The sequence below is a fragment of the Rhinopithecus roxellana genome, chromosome 19 (assembly GCF_007565055.1).
Source record: "Rhinopithecus roxellana isolate Shanxi Qingling chromosome 19, ASM756505v1, whole genome shotgun sequence".
Taxonomy (NCBI): domain Eukaryota; kingdom Metazoa; phylum Chordata; class Mammalia; order Primates; family Cercopithecidae; genus Rhinopithecus; species Rhinopithecus roxellana.
In genome coordinates, this window is record NC_044567.1 from 22,307,671 (window position 1) to 22,331,261 (window position 23,591).

A 23,591-nucleotide genomic window follows, 5' to 3' on the forward strand; every position below is an offset into this window, starting at 1 on the left:
GGCGGAGCTTGCAGTGAGCTGAGATCAGGCCACTGCACTCCAGCCCGGGCGACAGAGCGAGACTCTGCCTCAAAAAAAAAAAAAAAAAAAAAAAAAAAAAGACAGGGTCTCACCATGTTGCCCAGGCTGGTCTCAAACTCCTGAGCTCAAACAATCCACCTGCCTTGGCTTCCCAAAGTGCGGGGATTACAGGCATGAGCCACTACACCTGGCCCCTTTACTTTCTTAATAAACTTGCTTTCATTTAAAAATAAATAAATAAATAATAAATAAATAACCATTTTTAAAACTTGTCATTTAAAAACTTAGAAATATATCTACTACTTTAACTATCTATGTACTAACTGGCATGTCCTGTTTAAACGTTGAATATGTAATCCTGTTCTCAGGTATTCCAAACAACTCTATTTTAGTAAACTCCCATCTATCCAGAAATCCAAGCCACAAGAAACTACTGAAGAGTTTGTATGCACAATACTTTCAAGAAAAAGTCAAGTGACAGTACCTATTGAGAGTTTATTTTAAAAGCAGAGTTTACTAGAAATTCAGTCCTATTTCTGAAACTATCTACACAAATGTGTAGCATAACAGCAATGTCACAAAGCAATGAAAGATACTCAAGTTATTAAAAATTAGAATATAGCTATAAAACATGCATACCTTTGTTTTTAAAATATAATCCAGATATTTCATCTTAAGTAATTCATCCTAAAGTAAATCCTTAAGCCAAGACATAGAGACTTTATTAACAAAATTGGTCCAATAAGCTTATATTAAAAAAGAATAATAGAGGATGAACAGAGCTGCAAACCAATCATTTAAAATTATATTCAAAGAAGGCTTTATTCTAATATATATTAAAGTAGTATTTTATATGATCTAGAGTGAAAATAGGAGCAGGGAATAAAATAGGTTTTCAGAATATTCCCATTTTTATATAAATTGTACAAATATCATTGTGGGCATATGTTTATATGAATATTAAAAATGTCTACAGCAATTATCTATAAATTATCTATAAAATCTTTCTCTGCTTTTTGTTTAGCTCTATTTTCTAATTTTTCCAACAATAAACATATTTTGGTACTAAAGAAAACTGGTTACTTTTTATCTCATTTCAGAAAATCAAATTTAGTGTTCAGTGCAATTTTAATGTTAAACAGAATTTGCCTTCTTAATTAATCTATAGTATCTTCCTTTATCTAGGAAGGTACTTTAACAAAAATATTTCAATATGTAACTATTTTTGAGAAACAGTTAATGATTACATTAAAATAGGACATGCTGTTCCTCAGTAACCAATATATTTCAAGTATTTGAAATTTCAACTATATAACTGAAACTACAAATTTACCTAATAATTTGTCCTTCTTCTTCTGGAGTAGCTGGTCTTAACCCCAGAACTATGTGACACACCTAGGGAAAAAAATGGTAAATCAAAGTTTATTAACTGCATACTGTTTCACATTCTCTGCATGAGACCCACTTCTTAAATGGGAATCTGAATTAGCAACAGCTTTCAACTCATGAATGATCAATTATTCACTTGAGCAAATTTTAACTTTAGCCTTGTGGTTTTGGGGTTTTGTTTGCTTTTTTTAAATAAGCCATTCCAATGGAGGCTAACTTTCAAATCTCTAGGTAAGAAGGGAAGAGAAAGGGAAAGAAGAAAAAGGGAAAGGGGAAGATATTACCTCAGGAACAGATTTCAGAATAATTCTTCTGACACTTGCATATGATAGATTTTATTTTATTTATTTATTTTTTTTGAGGCGGAGTCTCGCTCTGTCGCCCAGGCTGGAGTGCAGTGATGCAATCTCGGCTCACTGCAAGCTCCGCCTCCCGGGCTCACGCCATTCTCCTGCCTCAGCCTCCTGAGTAGCTGGGACTACAGGCGCCCGCCACCGCGCCCGGCTAATTTTTTGTATTTTTAATAGAGATGGGGTTTCACCGTGGTCTCGATCTCCTGATCTTGTGATTCGCCCGCCTCGGCCTCCCAAAGTGCTGGGATTACAGGCGTGAGCCACCGCGCCCGGCCGATAGATTTTAAATGGCCAAAACACTCAGCCATGTGTGAGATCTTGGCAAATAAAAGCATAATTCAATATTGTATCATTAACCTAACAAGCTAACTCTATCAATTTAAAAACACAGATAAAAATAAAAACAATTTAGCATAACTGTCTGCTCATTGTACATATAAGCATAACCAAATACGTGACAAAGCACATATAGTAAAATATAATAAAATTTAGGTTCAGGGTGTTTCCTGAAAAAAACTTTGAGCTTTTCAGTATAAAATGTTGGAAGCATACACATAAGCAAATCTAAAGTATATGTTTATTCATAAGTTAAGAGTCACAAAAACAGTGCCACTCCAAGTCCACAGTAAGAATGACGAAATAGGTCAGGCGTGGTGGCTCAAGCCTGTAATCCCAGCACTTTGGGAGGCCGAGATGGGCGGATCACGAGGTCAGGAGATTGAGACCATCCCGGCTAACACGGTGAAACCCCGTCTCTACTAAAAAATACAAAAAAAAACTAGCCAGGCGCGGTGGCAGGCGCCTGTAGTCCCAGCTACTCAGGAGGCTGAGGCAGGAGAATGGCGTAAACCCGGCAGGCGGAGCTTGCAGTGAGCTGAGCTCCGGCCACTGCACTCCACCCTGGGCGACAGAGCGCGACTCCGTCTCAAAAAAAAAAAAAAAAAAAAAAAAAAAAAAAAAAAAGAATGACAAAATAGCAAAGGCAAAACTAAAAGTCAAAATGCTATACTCTGTGAGAGCTACAACATGACTCAGACACAAACTTAAGTGACCAAAAATATTCATACAGTGAATATGAGATAAAGAGTACACTAAATATGTTCGTGTACAAACAGTATATGAACTGTCAACTGTACATGAGCAATACATTGAATATGTTCATGTACTGTTCATACAATAACTTCGTATACTGAATATGAGATTGTTACTTTAAAAAATAACAATAGTTCAGTGGCCGGGCGCGGTGGCTCAAGCCTGTAATCCCAGCACTTTGGGAGGCTGAGACGGGTGGATCACGAGGTCAGGAGATCGAGACCATCCTGGCTAACACGGTGAAACCCCGTCTCTACTAAAAATACAAAAAGCTAGCCGGGCGAGGTGGCGGGTGCCTGTAGTCCCAGCTACTCGGGAGGTTGAGGCAGGAGAATGGCGTAAACCCGGGAGGCGGAGCTTGCAGTGAGCTGAGATCAGGCCACTGCACTCCAGCCTGGGCGACAGAGCCAGACTCCGTCTCAAAAAAAAAAAAAAAAACAAAAAAAAACAATAGTTCAATTTAAAAAAAAAAGCCTACAGAACCCACTACTGAGGATATTATTTTAAATGAGATAAAAATAGTTGACCAGGCCAGGCGTGGTGGCTCATACCTATAATCCTAGCACTTTGGGAGGACAAGGTGGGCAGATCACTTGAGGTCAGGAGTTTGAGACCAGCCTGGCCAATATGGTGAAACCTCATCTCCACTAAAAATACAAAAAGTAGCTAGGGGTGGTGGCACACACCTGTAATCCAGCTACTCAGGAGGCTGAGGCAGGAGAATCGCTTGAACCTGAGAGATGGAGGTTGCAATGAGCCCAGATTGCACCACTGCACTCCAGGCTAGGCGACAGACCAAGACTTTGTCTCAAAATAAATAAACAAAAATAAAAAACAGTTGACGAATTTTCATGTTACCAAGCAATTCTGTTGTGTTTATAGTGGTGATCTATATTATTTTCACATATATTTTATAAAGCCATCAACTTGAATCTATGCTGAAAATTATAACTTGTAATAAAGCAAATAATTGATTTACAGGCCTATCAGATTATATATGTTTTAAATACATAAAACTTAGTCATTAGCTCTCCGGAAGAGACCAATTTCCATTTATTCCAACATAGATGTGTTGCAGACAAGTTCGTTATTTAAAATGGTAGATCATGATACGTATAAACATACTAAACCATTCTGACCTTCGCAGTGGTAAAAGGAAGATAAAATTAGAAGAAACTAAAATAACCACTATTAAATCAAGTTAAATATTTATGAATAACTATAAAAATGGGGAAACTTAAATTATCCTTAAAAATCAGAGCAAGAGAATTAGTTTAACTAGGACAATAGTTAAAATTTGGCAAGCTCTATGACTTAGTGTTGACTTCTGGTAGCTTTCATTCTTTCCTTCCCGCTTAATCTTTCTTGGACCTTCTAAATAATAAAAATTAGGAAACAGCCTCATACCTTCAATGATCTCTTAATCAGAGAGATTGTATTCTTTGAAAAACTTGGGCTGGGCGTGGTGGTTCACTCCTGTAATTCCAGCACTTTGGGAGGCTGAGACAGGAGAACTACTTGAGCCTAGGAGTTTAACACCAGCCTGGGCAACATAGCAAGACCTGTCTCTATAAAACATACAAAATTAGCCAGGTGTGGTGCCACACGCCTGTAGTCCCAGCTACTCGGGAGGCTGAGGAAGGAGAATCACCCTGCCTGCACAGTCAAGGCTGCGGTGAGACGCTTGCACCACGGCACTCCAGCCTGCATGACAGAGCGAGAGCTGTCTCAAAATTAAAAAAATAAAATAAAATAATAAAAAAAGAAAAGAAAAATGTATAGCTACCTCCTTATGATTCATCTTTCTGGTCATACTGCCTTACTTATTAGGAAGGCTATTTATTTATTTTATTTATTTTCTTTTACAAAAATTATCCTGGTCAGTCTTATTACAAGGAAGCCCTTTTAAAAAGACAATAATGAAGAAACTAGCAAATTATGATGGCTTTTGCAACTTACTCTCTATATGTCTGTGTACTACTCTAAAATGAGTTAAAATAATCTACATCCCACTTTTCTATTTCCCACATCACATTTTGAGAAACTTCAGCAAGCACCCATCTTTCAGATGTGTAATGTAGTTCTGTTTTTTTTTTTTTTAAATAATATATGGTTTTGCAGCCTAGATACAACAACTCTGACTACTATATGATGGAAAAGATGTAGAAGTACTGGTATTACTACCCTCTGTTGCTGTTATTTACCTTAAACATACCTGGAAAAGGAGGTTCAAAAACTCATTGGCAAGAACATTTTTCACACTCCAGATCTGATAGTCTTCCAGAGTAAGATGACCCATCTGAAACAGAGACACTCATGTTAGGAACATCTTCTTTTCTTTTCTTTTTTTTTTTTTTTTGAGACAGAGTCTCATACTGTTGCCTGGGCTGGAGTGCAATGGCGCAATCTTGCCTCACTGAAACCTCGGCCTCCCGGGTTCAAGTGATTCTCCTGCCTCAGTCTCCCAAGTAGCTGAAATTACAGGTGCCCGCCACCATGCCCAGCTAACTTTTTGTATTTTTCAGTAGAAACTCGGTTTCACTATGTTGGCTAGGCTGGTCTTGAACTCCTGACCTCGTGACCCATCTACCTTGACCTCCCAAAGTGCTGGGATTGCAGGCGCCCACCATGATCTAAATGTTGACTAACATAGAAAAGCAATTTCTTCCTCTTTACTTTTTCCTAACTCCCCTACAATGCAGAAGGTAAACTAGTTCAAGTTCATTCCTGTATGTTTCCCTAAATGCATTCAATAGGAAAATTTTACAATTTGTGGTAATGCAAACATATATAGTTTAATCATACATGGTTGGTAAAATTCACTAAATATCTGGGAATTTTATCAACTCAGTAAGAAATACTGCCCGTTTTCTTTAAAAGGCTTAGATAACTAAATCAATAAAGATGTTCTAGTAACATTATTTGTCCTCGCTTCCTTTTATGCCTCAAATGTATTGGTGGCAGTCTGTACTATTAACAAGGAAAATATATATATACATTGTTTTCTAAAGAGAAAAAATATTGACTTGCAGAATCACTGAGGTGTATAGATCAACTGTCTTATAATCAAACAATAGCATGTGAGGGATTTAATAGAAAAATCACTGGGCATGGTGGCATGTGCCTGTAGTCCCAGTTACTCCAGAGGCTGAGGCAAGAGAATCGCTTGAGCCCAGAAGCATGAGTCCAGCCTGGGCAACATAGCAAGACACTATCTCTTTGAAAAAAAAGTAATAATAATAAAGAAAATCCTCCAAATCAGGGTAGAGAAATAAGCTAAAGGTAAAGTAAGAAAAACAAAAACTCCTTTTTGTTTTTTCAAACAAGTTCACATCCAAAAAGTAGAAGGCAGGGAAAGGGGTAGGCAAATCACTAGATTATGACTAACACTGAATCACAGAATCTTTCTTATCATGATCACTTTTCAAAAAATTGTCCTGTTCACTTACAACAGAGGAAGTGCTGTGATAAGGGTTTTTTTTCCCACTCAAATCAGTACAGCAGAGGTCCTTGAATAATGTTTCATTCAACATCATTTTACTATAATGTTAATAAAAAAAAAAATGGATTCCCAGCTGGGGCCACTATCTGTGTGGAGTTTGCATATTCCTTCCATGTCTGCATGAATTTTCTCCAGGTTTCCTCCCACATCCCAAAGACATACATGTTAGGTTAACTAGAGTGTCTGAATTGTCCCACTATAGTGTGATATCTGTTGCTGTGAGGAGAGGAACATCAATGCCAGCACCATGGCAACAGAAGAACCTCAAAGGCTATGTAAGATCTGCCAATCTCCCAAATCAAGTATACAAAAAATTGGTGAAGAGAGGGTTTGAATTCACACTTATGGTAGCAGGTGAATCTGGATTGGGCCAGTTAACATTAATCAACTTATTATTCCTCACAGATTTGTATTCTCCACAGTATCCAGGTCCTTCCCATAGAATAAAACACACTGATGAACAATGTGATTTCATCATTCCAAGAAATACATTGGTAAGAACACACGTGCAGAACTTGAAAGATGTTACTAATAATGAAGAACTACAGAAGCAGAAAACTGGCAGCTGTGACATAACGGAGTTGATAACGTTACCAAGCAAGGGAGGCTTGCTGCCTGATGAGATAGAAGCCAATACTATGACGTTGGGTTTTTGAGAAGAGCAAAGCAAACAGGTCAACCAAAAAGGAGATGGCAGTCCAGCTCAAGTCTGTCTCCCTGTGCTGGTTTTAAGGCAAGAATTTTATTTAAAAAGCCTTATAGGGTGGATTCTGGGATTGGCAGGTGACTGCTAGAAGGAGAGGACTGGAAAGTCCTTGGGCATGCACAATTATTTCTTCATGTTACTTCATGGATCGCATGTGGAAATTGGGGGGAGTCAGTATGAAACATGCAATGGGAATTAGCAAGCTCATCCTGCGTAAACTCTAGTTAGCCATATTGGTTCTAGCCAATTCAGCCAGTTTTTAAAATCTCACAATGGAGAGAGGGTTAACATTTCAGCAAGTTGTTATTTATTTTATTTTGTTTTCTAAAAGAGATACAGGATCTCACTCTATCACCCAGGCTGGAGTGCAGTGGTGTGATCACAGCTCACTGCAGTCTCAAACTCCTAGGTTCAAGGGATCCTCCAGCCTCAGCCTCCTGACTACAGGCACAGGTTACCAAAACTGGCTTACAAAAAAAAAAAGGAAAACACAAAAACACAAAGTCTAGTCATGCTGCCCAGGCTGGTCTTGAACTCCTGGCCTTGCAATCCTCCTACCTTGGCCTCCCAAAGTGCTAGGATTACACAGGCGAGAGCCACCACACAGGCCACTTTTTTGGTGTTTTTTCCCTTCAATCTGCTATTCTGCACACTCAAGGAGTTCTGCTGGTTATCGGTTTCCTACTCTTTGGGGAAAAGTTTTAGTTTCAGCTTTTTACTAAGTTGTTTCTTTTCTTAGCCGCTATCCTGTAAGCCCAAGACTATAGTCATTGGTTTCTTTAACTCTTTAGGGCACAATATCAATAACAGAATAAATGGCAGCTTACTAAGAGTCTTCCTCTAGCACAAATGGAAGAAGGAAAAAGGGAGCAAGTAGGTAAGATGAAGAAGATGGGGATCAAGGCAGCAGGTATTTGAGATGGTCAGTAAGTAGTTCAAAACCTGAAGGATTCTGAAGTTGAGCTCCAATGGTGCCATGAAACGATGCAAATGAAAAACATGAAATGACGCAAATGATAAATGAATACTACATTCATTTAATGCAAATAAAAAACAATTTGGAAGCACAGCAAAAAGAATTAAGAGAAAAACCGCTGTCAGTTTGAGGATGAGTAAGCAAACTGAGAAGTCAACAATGTATTTTAGAACATCAGAACTCTTCAAGAATCTTGGTAAAGATCAAGAAGAAAGGGAAGATCTTTTAAACTCCCTATTGACCAAGAGTTACATATTAGTTGCCAAAACACCATTATGGACATCAGTGTTTGCTGGATCCCTCTGACCAATCTGCATCAGCCATTATGATGGATTTAACAGCATGACAAAAATGACTTTGTTGTTGATCCTGGTGGGGATTAAGATGCCTTGAATTGTAGGGTGTTGTGTACTTATAAAGTAACAGCTCTAAGTGCCTTTCCTACATTTTATTTTCCTTTTTAAAAAATTAAACAGATATCTTCAATTTAATGCAAGAGAACACTTCGCTGTTGTACAGTCACGTTCTGGCGATTTGAATGTTTACAGGACATTCTAAAATAAAATGACTCTGGAAGGTTTTGATTGAAGATAAATTGCCATAATATGAGGCAAACTATGCTTCTCTATAACTATAATACAAAAGTTCCATCTGATGCAGCATATACAATAAAGTAAATTAGTCTAACACAGGTGACCCTATTTTTTCACCCTTCTATTGTTTAAAAATACACATGGGAAAAAAACCCTATATGCTTACAGTGCACCTAGAACTACTTTTTGAAACAATCTTTTTTTGTTGTTTATTTTAAATCCCTTAAATATATATTACTCTTATTTAGTGCCCCCTTTAGCCAGAATCTCATTATTGCTTCCTTTTTGTAATAACACTTAAATTTAGGTATTTTCCACATATTGGCCCTGCTAAAATAGAATATAGCATCTTTCGCATGGTAGGAACCAGCAAGGAAGCTTTCCTTTAACTCCCTTTTTACATTTTATGGTAAGTAGCAGGAGGAAGATGCATTTACAGATGATTTCTAGGCAACACTGAGAAGATAAAGACCAACTTTGCAGTCTCTTTAGTTTACTAGAAATAGGAATCACGGCCTCTTAAAGAGAAGTCACTATTTTGCACTGAACTGTATTCATAGATAGCATATATGCACTTTTTGTTTGTATTGTAAACAATTCATGTAACAATGTTGTGATGTAAAAAAACAAAAAAATGAAAAAATAATAAATTGTCCCAGTATGAGTGAGTGTGGATATACATGTGAGTGCGCCCTTCAGTGGGATGGTGTCTTGTCCAGGGTTGGTTTCTGTCTTGTACCCTGAGCTGCAGGGATAGGCTCTGGCCAGCCACTAACCAGAACTGGAATAAGCAGGTTGGAAATGAATACAAATTACCATAAAATAACAACTCATAAAGTATGTAACGATCATACAAATGTATGATAATAAATGATATGCTAAGAAAGTACTCAATGAGCCTCCCATATTTGTTATTGTTAGTTTTTGAACTGCAAGGTGGTAGGAGGTGTTTCTTATAATTTTCATTTTGCAAACATTTATCCCTTGATTTAACCCATCACCACTATGCTGCTGTCACTCATTAATTCACCAAAAACTGGGTAAATAATTATCTTGTTTTTATCAATCTTTCTTAGATCTATTTATAGTTCACATTTATTTCAAAGTTTAATATTAGAAGTGCTTGGGGTCTTTATTTAGAAGTTTGGTGATGTTTTTGTGACTAGAAATATGCTGTGGGAACTTAACTCTTGTTTGCCTAAGGTAAAATTAGTTTTGTTCTATACCCTTCCACTTAAAGTTGGAGTTTCCAAGAACCTAAAGACAACATTAAGTGAGTACTAACTGTACAAGAAGTTAAAGGCATCTGGAACTGTAATACATTATGCACAAAAGGATCTTTGACTTAGACACCTATTGTTCATATTACAATGCTATCAGAACTGTCAATTACTTCCATAACCATCCGTAATTAGTATTCCCTTTGCCTTTGAAAATTACTTTTGGCTATAGCAATACAGTTTTAAAAGATACAGGAATAGGCCGGGTGTGGTGCCTCACGCCTGTAATCCCAGCACTTTAGGAGGCTGAGGTGGGTGGATCATCTTAGGTCAGGAGTTCAAGACCAGCCTGGCCAACATGGTGAAAGCTAGTCTCTACTAAAAATACAAAAAAATTAGCTGGGTATGATAGCGGGCTCCTGTAATCTCAGCTACTCAGGAGTCTGAGGCACGAGAATCATTTGAACCCAGGCGGCGGAGGTTGCAGTGCACTCCAACCTGTGCAACAAGAGCAAGACCAAAAAAAAAATAAAAAAGATTCAGGAATAAATCATAGCATAATCATAATGGAATACTATGCAGATGATAAAAATACTAAGTTAATCTATATATAACTAGCATATGAAAGACACTTATTAAACATTCTACTAAGTTTTTTAAGTAAACATTTATTTACTAAGCGTCTTTCATATGCTAGATAGAAAATTATATATAGATTTAGGAAAATTCAGAAAAAAATTATTGCAGAATGACTTATACAGTATTATTCAATTTTTAAATAAAGAATACAGACAACACACGTAAATTTATCCTACACTTGATAGTAGTCAGAATAGTGTATCTTCCTCTATAACATTCATTGAGAATAACTAAAATTTTAATTCTTAAAACGAAAAAAGCCCAGAAGAACTGCAAGCTCTGCCACATCATGTACCTCAGTCATGAGGAGGCAAAAGAGAAACATGTCACATAACTTAATGAACTCTAAGGGTGAGGATATTATGCTCTGATAAATTCCATCGCATTAAGAAGTTTTACACTGAACAGTCACAAGTAAAATTCCAGGACAGAAAAATGAAGAATGCCAATACAAGGAAAAGCTATGCTGAACATAAGCTATATTTCAAAATGCTACTTTTTATCTTTGAAGTAATAATTGTCAATGATTCTGCACTGAAGACAAAACTAACAGCTACTGTAAACTAATTTTAATTTTATAGGACTCAGCATTTAGAACAGATAGGGAAATCATAGTGAAATATGAAAATGTAATAACTTCTATTAATTTTATCGTTTGAAAATCTAAAATGCTACTAATAAAAATAAAATAATGGCTGTTTAAAAAGTACAAACGTAGGCCAGGCACGGTGGCTCACACCTGTAATCCTAGCACTTTGGGAGGCCAAGGTGGGTGGATCACTTGAGGTCAGGAGTTTGAGACCAGCCCGGGCAACATGGCGAAACCCGTCTCTACTAAAAATACAAAAATTAGCCAGGTGTGGTGGTGCAAGCCTGTAATCCCAGCTACTCAGAAGGCTGGGAAAGGAGAATTGCGTGAACCCGGGAGGTAGAGATTCCAGTGAGCCGAGATCACCCCATTGCACTCCAGCCTGGGCAACAGAGCAAGACTCTATCTCAAAAAAACAGAAATAAAAACAAAAACAACAAAAAAAGGACAAACATAATTTGATATGTGCAATAAATTATTAATACATGGTATAAGAACCTTGCATATCTAGCAGAACAAAACATAAAATGCTTAAGATGGTAAAAAGTATTTTTAAGATGATAATCTGATTCTTTTATGTAGTTAAAGTAGCAATCACAAATATTCAAGGAAGAATTTTCAGAGTGAGGGTACACTGACCTCAAAAATATGTTACTACTGTCCAAAAGGAAAGAAACATCATGAAAAGAAATAATAGATACCACCATACAGAATCATCATGCATACAATGATGGTCAAAAGCCCATTTGCTATACTGACACCTGAGTAATAATTAACACACTGTAAAAACATATACAGCATTACGCTTAAAAACTAGAATTGTAAATGGATTTTATTTTCTCCCAATTTAGTGGATGTTTTATTGACTGCAGTTAGGACTACTGCTAAGCAAGGTATCGATAATATGAACTTTTCCTAAAGCAAATTCACTGACTATATTGCTTATTTTATCTATCTATCTATCTATCTATCTATCTATCTATCTATCTATCTATCTATCTAACTGAGACAGAGTTTCACTCCTCTTGCCCAGGCTGGAGTGCAATGGTGTGATCTTGGCTCACTGCAACCTCTGCCTCCCAGGTTCAAGTGGATCTCCTGCCTCAGCCTCCTGAGTAGCTGGGATTACAGGCACCCAACACTAAGCCCAGCTAATTTTTGTATTTTTAGTAGAGACAGGGTTTCGCCATGTTGGCCAGGCTGGTGTCAAACTCCTGACCTTGGTTGATCTGCCCACCGTGGCCTCCCAAAGTCCTGGGATTATAGGCATGAGCCACCATGCTCAACCTACATGACTTATTTGTAAATGTCCTCCATTTAAATGTGGCCCTGATTAGGCCAGGCGCAGTGGCTCATGCCTGTAATCCCAGCACTTTGGGAGGCCGAGACGGGCGGATCATGAGGTCAGGAGATCAAGACCATCCTGGCTAACACGGTGAAACCCCATCTCTACTAAAAATACAAAAAATACAAAAAAAAAAAAAAAAAAAGAGCCGGGTGCAGTGGTGGGAGCCTGTAGACCCAGCTACTTGGGAGGCTGAAGCAGGAGAATGGTGTGAACCCGGGAGGAAGAGCTTGCAGTGAGCCGAGATCATACCACTACACTCGAGCCTGGGCAACAGAGCGAGACTCTGTCTCAAAAATAAATAAATAAATAAATAAATAAAAATAAATACATGTGGTCTTGATTTTCAAAATAGCGTCAGCTGATCGCTTGCTCTGTTCTACTTAAATCTTTGGAGGTTTCTCCACAGTTTGGTATAAAGTTCAACTCCTGAGGTTTGTACCCAAGGCCCTTCAAGATATGGCCCCAATCTAGGTCTATAGCCTTCAATATATGAATCTGTTATTCCAGCCACATCAGAATATTTGCAGTTCTAGGACTATACAGGATGTCTTACTGTACAGTCCTATACAGTAATAATGTCTTCTATTCTTTTTTTTTTTTTTTTTTTTGAGACGGAGTCTCGCTCTGTCGCCCAGGCTGGAGCGCAGTGGCCAGATCTCAGCTCACTGCAAGCTCTGCCTCCCAGGTTTATGCCATTCTCCTGCCTCAGCCTCCCAAGTAGCTGGGACTACAGGCACCTGCCACCATGCCCGGCTAGTTTTTTGTATTTTTTAGTAGAGATGGGGTTTCACCATGTTAGCCAGGATGGTCTCGATCTCCTAACCTCATGATCCACCCGTCTCGGCCTCCCAAAGTGCTGGGATTACAGGCTTGAGCCACCGCGCCCGGCAATGTCTTCTATTCTACCCCTAGTTGTTACCTCTTTTAGGAATCACCTTTCAACTTTTTACTTCTGTTAACCATAATTAACTAATTATTAAAGTGCTGCATCCCAGCAGAAATCTGAACTTTTGAAGTTCAATTTACATGGTTCCCTTTCTATCCTCCCACCATAATACCGGGTGCTAACCTTTTTTTTTTTTTGAGACAAGTTCCCATTCTGTTGCTCAGGCTGTAGTGCAGTGGTGTAATCATGGCTCACTATAGCCTTGACCTCCCAGGCTCAAATGATTCTCTTGCCTCAGCCTCCCTTGTAGCTGGAACTATAGGCATGTGCTACTATGCCTGGCTAAGTTTTTGGGTTTTTTTTTTTTTTTTTAGAGATAGGGTCTCGTTATGTTACCCAGGCTGGTTGAGACCTCCTGGACTCAAGTGATCCTCCCACCTCAGCCTTCCAAAGTGCTGGGATTATAGATGAGAGCCACCATGCCCAGCCTCGACTTCTAACATAGCCCTGATCACACTTGTCTATCTTACCTCTATACTACAGACTATCAAAGGGTAACATCTAGATCTCTTGAGCCACTACAGAGTATCATTAAATAGTCAATAGATGAATTAGATAAGACAGAGAAGACTTGGTAGTCAGGAAAAGAATGAGTAATGGTACAATCCAGTCACCAGCGAATATTGTTAATAGGCTTAGTTAAAAAATCCAAGTTCTATCCTAACTACTATTTCATTATCATGGTTACATGGAATTGAAGCAGCTAAATGATCTTGTTTAATGTTCACAGCAGAGCAAGAAGTAGAAACCCCATCTTACCTAAAAGCTGACAGCAAAAATACCTACATACTTATGAAACACTTAGAAAAAAGGTGTTCAAAATTTTATCTCTATACAAGGAATTTTCTAACCGAAATTTTTCCTGGTTTTTGCTCTCAAACACACCAAACAGAAGTCGATACCTTAGTTTCTGGCAGAGAGAGGAGAAAGAAGGGGACTGAATTGTCAAAGCTCTAGCCTGAAACTCATATCTATTATCTGTTTCTATTGAGAATCAGTTAATAGGGCCATTACAAGTTCTTTTGAAATTGTGATTGAAGAAAGAAAAAAAAACTGATTGAAGAAAGAAAAAAAAACTGATGTTCTTTATTTATTCAAAACCTCTACTTAATGGCACCATTGTGGTATAGATCCTACCAACCTGCTACTTGGTACGTGTCAATGTTTCAGTAGAAAGACTCAAATTTATGCAAATGTGTCTCATACAGGTAATTTATTTTCAATTTCACAGGGACACATAGACGTCATAGGAATGCAAGCTATAGGATAAATATATTATGTAAATCTATATATTAAATATATGGTAAATATATTTATATAGTAAACATATATATTAAATATATAGTAAATCTATTATGATAACATTAGCAATAAATGTTACCAAACTAAGTAAGTCAAGGATTTTTTATTTATAAAGTACATGTTTATTTTTGCTATTACATGCTTATTCTGGCTGCCACTAAAGGACACAGTAGAGGTCCTTAGCACAACCATTTAAAAATTTTTTTTAGGCCTGCACAGTGGCTCATGCCTTGTAATCCCAGCACTTTGGGAGGCTGAGGCAGGATTGCTTGAGCCTAGGAGTTTGCAACCAGCCTGGGCAACATGGTGAGACCTGGTCTCTTAAAAAAAAAAAAAAATTAGCTGGGCATGTTGGTGCACACCTATAGTCTCAGCTATTCACAAGGCTGAGGTGGGAGGATTGCTTGAACCCAGGAGGTCAAGGATGCAGTGAGCCAAGATCCCACCACTGAACTTCAGCCTGGGCAACAGAGCAAGATCCTGTGTCAAAAAAAAAAAAAAAAAAAAAGAATAAATTTTTTAAAAGAATAGATGTACTGGCCAGGCACAGTGGTTCACGCTTGTAATCCAAGTACTTTGGGAGGCCAAGGCAGGCAGATCACTGGAGGCCAGGGGTTCGAGACTGGCCTGGCCAACATAGCGAAACCCCATCTCTACTAAAAATACAAAAAATTAGCTGACATGGTGGCACATGTCTGCAGTCCCAGCTACCTTGGAGGCTGAGGCAAGAAAATCACTTGAAGCCGGGAGGCAGAGGTGGCAGTGAGCTGAGATCCTGCCAGTGCACTCCAGCCTGGGTGACAGAGCAAGACTCTGTCAAAGAAAAAAAAAAAAAGAGAGAGACAGAATATATGTATTGCCAGATTAAGAGAAAAATACATTTCCATCATCTCAGATATCCTTATGGTTGTTCCCAATTAATCTGCACACCCCTGAAATCACTATTCCAACTTCTATCACTATTTGTTAGTTTTGCTTCTGTGTTCTTCAACTTCATATAAATGGAATCATACAGTACATATTCTTTTTTATTTGACTTCTTTTGCTCAATATAAATAAGGTTAGCCTTACCACAACTTAGTCAAATGGAAGAAATATAGATTATAGGCTATAGTTGTCAAGGGCTGTATCTACATAATTCTTATAAAATGCCTAGCACAGACTTATAATAAATGTTTGCACATACAGTTTCAGAGTTGCTTAAAGATGGAATGGCTCTCTTTGGAGATAACTTGGAGGTGTTTTACCCACAGGTCCAGAGAAGTACTTGGTAGGGAGGATGCAGAAGAGATTCAAGCATGTATATAAGCTATACATCCCAAACAGAGCACATGATATTTTTGGAAAAAGATACATTAGTTCTATCTAGACTCACCTTTGTGGTGTCATGTGCATTCAATATGCCTTCTACAATGTCAGAGAGATCCATATGTAATTCCTTTAAAGCAACCCAAAGGAGTAATTAGAAAAAGAGTCAGTGGATATACTTTTGATTTTGTTATTCAACGGCTAAAGTTTACTGTATATAGAGCAAGATTTGTTTTGTTTTTTCTTGTAGAGATGAAGTCTCATTGCATTGCCCAGGATTATCTCAAACTCCTGGGCTAAAGTGATCCTCCCACCCTGGCCTCCCAAATTGCTGAGACTACAGGAAAGAACTACTGCGCCCGGCCTTGCTCAAGTATTTTTATAATTACCATAGATAGATTCTCATATATGCTTAAAACTTAAGATAACTTTCCTATGGTTTCATTCTTATTTTACATAGTTGAGTTTAAGATTTTCTAACCCAAACTCTCTTCCCAATTTTGCATCTTCAGCTATAAATATTTTGAGTAGCATAATACAGTAACTAAAGGCAGTAAAAAATTATTTTATCCTTTTAAAGAAAATAATTCCCTGCAATTTCCTGTTGGAAGTTTATATGCAACAAGACACACACAATCAGCACTTACAGGAATATCATCAGTGCGGTTGTCCTTCCAGACTTCTAAAAGTGCAACCACCATGTCTTTCAGTTCAACCCTGGAGAGAACTCCATCACGGTCAACATCAAATACCTTGAAGCAAACTAATGAAAAGAAACTCTTGTGGAGGAAAATTATTTTTGTATTCTGAGGTATAATATATTTTACTAGAAGTTGCCCTTGTATAATTACTTAGGTTTTTAAAGCAAGTATATGTTTCCTGGAACAGTTCTCATCTGTAATAAACTATACTATGTCATTATACTCCTCAGAACTTGTAAGACTTCCTGCATATCATGAATCTATATCTCTAAATCATTATTCGGATATAAGACCCTACCCTTCAACCAAATCTAAAGCTAAATGCCTTACAAGCTGTAAAGAAAGGGTCAAGTTACTACACAATAAATATCACAATACCTTACAAGTTTTAAGGAAGTAATGCAAGCCCCTAGGTTAATTTCTAATATTCAAAATTGATCATTGCAGAGTTGTTTCTTGTTCCTTTTTTTTTTTTTTCCTTTTTCTTTTTTGGAGACGGTGTCTCCCTCTGTCACCCAGGCTAGAGTGTAGTGGCATGATCTCAGCTCACTGCAACCTCTGCCTCCCGAGTAGCTGGGATTACAGGAGCGCACCACCACATCCAGGTGATTTTTTTTTCTTTTCTTTTCTTTTTTTTTTGAGATGAAGTCTTGCTCTGTCGCCCAGGCTGGAGTGCAGTGGAATGATCTCGGGTCACTGAAACCTCTGCCTCCTGGGTTCAAGCAGTTCTCCTGCCTCAGCCTCTGAGTAGCTGGGACTACAGGCATGTGCCACCACACCTGGCTAATTTTTTGTATCTTTAGTAGAGACAGGGTTTCACTGTGTTAGCCAGGATGGTCTCAATCTGACCTTGTGATTGGCCCGCCTCAGCCTCCCAAAGTGCTGGATTACAGGTGTGAGTCACCGCGCCTGGCCAATTTTTGTATTTTTAATAGAGACAAGCTTTCACCCTGTTGGCCAGGCCGGTCTCAAACTCCTAACCTGAAGTGATCCACCTCCTTCAGCCTCCCAAAGTGCTAAGATTACAGGTGTGAGCCACGGTGCCAGGTCAGCAGAGCTGTTTCTTGTTTGCTTAAAATATCCTATTTATAGCTGGGCACGGTGGCTCATGCCTGCAATCCTAGTACTTTGGGAGGCCGAGGTGGGCGAATCACGAGGTCAGGAGTTTGAGACCAGCCTGGCCAACATGGTGAAATCCTGTCTCTACTAAAAACACAAAATTTAGCTGGGCATAGTGGCGGGCACCTGTAATCTCAGCTACTTGGGAGGTTAAGGCAGAATTGCTTGAACCCGGGAGCCGGAGGTTGCAGTGAGCCAAGATCGTGCCCCTGCATTCCAGCCGGAGCAACAGTGCGAGACTTCGTATTTAAAAAAAAAAAAAAAAATCCTATTTATATCAAGAATCATAAGCTGATATAAAGACAGTCCACTTCCCTGTTACTTTTCCAGTATAATTAATGTACATTCAATCTTTCTTTGTAAAAAACAATTTTAAATCTTTTTTTTTTGAGATGGAGTCTTGCTCTGCAACCCAGGCTGGAGTGCAGTTCTCAGCTCACTGAAACCTCCGCCTCCCAGGTTCAAGCGATGCTTCTGCCTTAGCCTCCCGAGTAGCTGGGGGGCACCAGCCACCATGCCCGGCTAACTTTTGTATTTTTAATAGAGACAGGGTTTCACCATATTGGCCAGGCAGGTCTTGAACTCCTGACCTTGTGATCCGCCTGACTCAGCCTCCCAAAGTGCTGGGATTACAGGTGTGAGCCACTGCACCAGGTCTTTTTTTTTTTTTTTTTTTTTTTTGAGACGGAGTCTCGCTCTGTCTCCCGGGCTGAAGTGCAATGGCACAATCTTGGCTCACTGCAACCTCCACCTCCCAGGTTCAAGCGAATCTCCTGCCTCAGCCTCCCAATTAGCTGGTATTACAAGTGCCTGCCACTGCACCCAGCTAATTTTTATATTTTTAGTAGTGACTGGGTTTCTCCATGTTGGCCAGGCTGGTCTCAAACTCCTGACCTCAGGTGATCCACCTGCCTTGGCCTCCCAAAGTGCTGGGATTACAGGTGTGAGCAGCCATGCCTGGTCAACAATTTTAACTCTTTAATGAAATTCAAACACAACATGGTAAGAATTAGAACACCAGTGCTTTGCTATTTAACTCCAAATGAATCACTCTAGTTTAACTTCCATTAGTTCATCAGCAAAAAAAGAAATTAAAACAAAAATTTTTTAAGGCAACAATTAACTTCAATGGAAATGCACAGCAGGGCATGGAGGCTCATGTCTATAACCCCAACACTTTAGGAGGCTGAGGTGGGCGAATCATTTAAGGCCAGAGGTTCGAGACTAGCCTGGGCAACATAACAAGACGTTGTCTCTATTAAAAAAAAAAAAAAAAAAATTAGCCAGGCATGGCGGTAAATGCCTGTAGTCCCAGCTACCTAGGAGGCTGAGATGGGAGAATCCATTGCGCCCAGAAGTTCAAGGTTACAGTGAGCTACAATCACACCACTGCACTGGACTCCAGCTTGAGCAACAGAACAAGACCCTGTCTCAACAACAACAACAAAAAAAATCAGAGATTTTAGCTTTCTCATCTAACAGTAAATTGTAATAGAAACAACCAAGCCAGTTTGAAATAGTGGTATAACAACAGGGAATAAAAAAAGAGATTTGAATTTTTAGTTGAAAAATTATTTCATATACCTCCATAATAGAATTCTGGCTATTAAATCAATTGAGCGCATCATAATACAACAGTACTAAATAAGATAAAAATATTGAACACCACACCCAAAATATGCAACATTTGTGAACATTTATTTTAGAAAGACGTGGAGATAATGACCCCAGTAAATATATTTAAGTTAGGTTCCAATTAAATGTAAATGCCTGCATTTTTTCAAATATGGTTAAGATTTAATAATGCAATGTATATATGCTTCCAAATTATGCTACAACATTTTAGTTAGGTTAAAAAAGATCATTTTAGCATTTAATAAAATTAGTCTTGACCATAAATTTTATTTTGCCAATGAAATACTAATCTGTGCCAGTGATGGAAAATGACTTATGCCTCAACTTATGTAAGACACAAAATTCTACCAGAAAATATTTCCTAAATGTTTAAAATTTTCAATTACATCATAGCTGATCTGATTCATTTATCATGAATTGCAGATTCTTCAGGAAAATCAACCCCATTGTTAACAGCAAAGATCCCAATTATTCCATAGTAAAAAAGAAGAGGTGATTGATTCCTTAGAGTGACCTCACTAAAACCCCAATATGAGATGAATATTTGCTAATCTGACAAAGTTATAAAAATTCAAGCCTTAATCCATAGATAATTTTACATTGATGAAAACTGATTTTCTCTCTATTACATAGTTTGCAATTTTTTGACAATGTTTAACACACTTACATTTTTGTCTTTCAGCCAGGGGTCCCCTGCAACAGGCTGATAACCCACAGGATATCTCCTTAAAATCTATGTGATTGTCACGATTTTCATCAAAAGCATTAAACAAACCTGTGAAATAGGAAGAGGCACCATAAATCACAGCCAAGCTTCCTAGTGTTAATAATGATATGTTTACAAAAGGAGGAATGACTCTTTCCCATAAACTGACTGAATTTGTTTTTTAAGTTTATTAGCAGTTCCTAATGTTTCAGGAAGTATCTCTTTCCTCTTGGTATAATTATAACTGAAACTTGTGATCACGGCAGAAAATACATTACAATTCTTTAGTGTTTGGTTATGTCCATCTATATTTATCTTACATCATTTTTAATAGCTAAAATGCCTATATAGTTTTGAAGTCAATAAATAAAAATTAAAAACCAAAAAAAGGTCAGAAATTACAACAATTATCCTTACTTAGAAAGACTGAGAAGAAAAACGGAAAAAAGAAACAAAAACTGAACTGCTTATTAAATGAATACTCAAAGATACACTACGGTAACATTAATAAGCTCCCATAAAGCTCTTTCATGAGGCAAAGGAAGATACATTATGCAACATAAGAGAAAGAAATTCTCTACTACAGTGTCTCTTTGTACTGTTTAATCTTTTATACATGAATATTTTAAATTTCACAAAGGGAATTTATAATCTAATCCTGTGGTTTCCAAACATTTTGTAAAAAAAAGAAATGAAATAATTTTGTTTTCAAATGAAATGATACATCAATCCCAATTCTAAAAAGGTAAAAACACAATGCACTGTTGTTGAAGTAGGTAGAAACCCAGAACCCTATCTGCCCTGGCTCCCCTGACGAGTACTCCAAAGTACCCTAGAAATTTGAAGAATACAGATAGTATATTCCAAGAATCTAACAATGTGCCCTCAGTTTAGGGATTAGAAAACTAAAGCTCAGAGAAGATTACATAATTTGCCAAATATAAGTTTTAAAAGGTGAGAGCTGGAAGCAGAACCCAAGTATTCATACTCCAAATACAATTTTTATGATGTGCTCACAATTATTCTTTGTACTCTTTATTTTTAAAAAAGTAACAGCAGGCTGGGAGCAGTGGCTCACACCTGTAATCCCAGCACTTTGGGAGGCTGAAGGTGGGTGGATCACCAGAGGTTGGGGGTTCAAGACCAGCCTGACCAATATGGAGAAACCCCGTATCTACTAAAAATACAAAATTAGCCAGGCGTGGTGGCACATTCCTGTAATCCCAGCTACTCGGGAGGCTGAGATAGGAGCATCGCTTGAACCCAGGAGGCAGAGGTTGCAGTGAGCCGAGTTCGCGTCATTGCACTCCAGCCTGGGCAAAAGAGCGAAACTCTGCCTCAAAAACAAACAAACAAAAAAGCAACAGCACTAAGTTTAGAGCTAGAGAACACCTCAGAGATGGTCTAGTCTAATTGTTTCTTAAACTTTTTTTGGAGGGGAGAATACAGCAGTGGAACCTTCTTATGCAAAAGAAAAAAAGTAGAGGCACCCTACTGGAGGAAGAGATAAGGTCATATGTGGAAACATGGAGCTCTGCCCATTCAGTGGCTACCACATGACTCCAGGCACTAGCTACTAATGCACCTCACTGGAACACAGTATCATAACCACTGACTTGGTCAAACACATTTTATACATGAGCATCCTCAGGTGCAGAGAGCTAAACTGATTTATGCAAGGTTATAACAGGTAGAAGATCAAGCTCAAGACTATAATATTAATTCCCATTCATTTTTCCCCACTCCATTAAACCTGCAAACATATAAGAAGATGGTTTTTTAGAGTTAAAATGTATTGGTTTCAAATATGGGATGAGCTCAGGTATGTTTACCAGTGAACATATGTAGAAAATGGAATGATTCCTACCTTCACTTAGAGATGGACGAATGGGTGGTGAAACCAATGGGCCAAATGTCTCTAAATCAAATCGTCCAGTCCGGGACTGAGCCTTCAATAACCAATAGCGTTTCTCAAGATCAATGATGTCTGATTCCTCCACTAAGGGTCAAATCAAAAAAGATTATACAACTTCAGAATTCTCTTCTCGGGAGTTCAGTTCATCCTGATAATATATCTTCCACACATATATTTTAGTTTCACACTTCAGTTGCTAAAAAATAATCACAACCAAAAACAAAACTCAAATTTATTATATCCAAAATGGTAAGAAAATTAAACCAAAATGAGGCTTTAAAACAGAAAAAAGAAATCTACAATTCCCCTTTTAAGTAGGCTGTTTAAGTCCAACATTTAAAATAATATACAACTAAGCTATTTCTTTTGGGTTTCCCACACCACTTTTACCTGTACTGACTTTTTTTTTTTTTTTTTAAGAGACAGGGTTTTGCTCTGTCACTCCAAAGCTGGAGTGCAATGACACGAACCTAGTTCCCTGCAGCCTCAAACTTCTGGGCTCAAGATATCCTCCCACCTTAACCTCCCAAGTAGTTAGGACTACATGTGCACACCACCACATCCAGATAATTTTTTAAAAACTTTTTGTAGAGATGAGGTATCTCTATGTTGGTCAGGCTGGTCCCAAACTACTGGCCTCAAGCAGTCCTCTCACCTCTGCTTCCCAAAGTGTTGGGATTATAGGTGTGAACCACTGTGCTCAGCCATTTTTATTTTCAATCTTTATCTTGGATTTAAAGTTTCTATGTACAGCTTCTCTCCTGGCTAGACTGTAAACATCATAATGGCAGGATCTATGTCTGATTCATCCTATCAATACAATTAACGATTTACACATTCAATACTTACTGAATAAATGAAAAAAGTCAGTTAAGTGACAGAGGAGATGGAGTAGGAGTCCCTATGTGATAGTAATAGCAAAGCCACGAAAGCATGAACATCTTTTTCTCCTCACTCCTCAGAATATACATCAAAAATCACAAATAGCCTCTAAACCATTTTATCTGTGATTGTTTTTCCTCCAAGGAACTAAAGTAAAATTTAGAAAGCATACATAGTACATTTATTCTCAACTAAACATAGGAACCAAAGTGATACTATTAAAATATAAATCTAGAAATTTCAAATTCTTTCTATAATGGAGTAACTAGCACCAGACTTGACCTCCTACCACAAATGACTAGAAAACTGTATAAAATATATAAAACTGTTTCTAGAAATTTGAGAACAAGCAGTATGGAACTGTGATCCTTGAGAGAAAGGAAACAAATAAGGTGAGCCTTTTCATTGCCCTGGATTTTCTCCCCACAGTCACTTTCCAGACCTAAACAAGGGATAAGTACTGTAAGCAAAGAGATTTCACTGAGTTAAGAAGATAGGTTGGAGGTGAGGTAACTGAAATTTGCATAACAGAGTACTGGAGAGGAAAGAGTTATGCCAAGAAAGGGCTCCAGAAATCTGCACATGTGTCTTACTGAGTTTTGGCAGAAAGTAAGCTGTGTATACATGAAGTGAAACACATTGAGGCTGG

General features: G+C 38.1%; 1 protein-coding gene across 3 annotated transcripts in view; it reads right to left on the bottom strand.

Annotated features, from left to right (window-relative positions):
- Positions 1 to 23,591, bottom strand: part of USP32 (ubiquitin specific peptidase 32) — a 223,153-nt gene that overhangs the window by 75,019 nt on the left and 124,543 nt on the right. For all 3 annotated transcript variants that reach the window (XM_010364086.2, XM_010364087.2, XM_030922582.1), the window contains 6 exons: positions 22,013 to 22,144; positions 20,107 to 20,214; positions 16,632 to 16,747; positions 16,052 to 16,114; positions 5,071 to 5,154; positions 1,355 to 1,416 (listed from right to left, as the gene is read on the bottom strand). In XM_010364086.2, the coding sequence (XP_010362388.1) occupies positions 1,355 to 1,416; positions 5,071 to 5,154; positions 16,052 to 16,114; positions 16,632 to 16,747; positions 20,107 to 20,214; positions 22,013 to 22,144 (565 nt within the window). The remainder of the gene's footprint in view (positions 1 to 1,354; positions 1,417 to 5,070; positions 5,155 to 16,051; positions 16,115 to 16,631; positions 16,748 to 20,106; positions 20,215 to 22,012; positions 22,145 to 23,591) is intronic.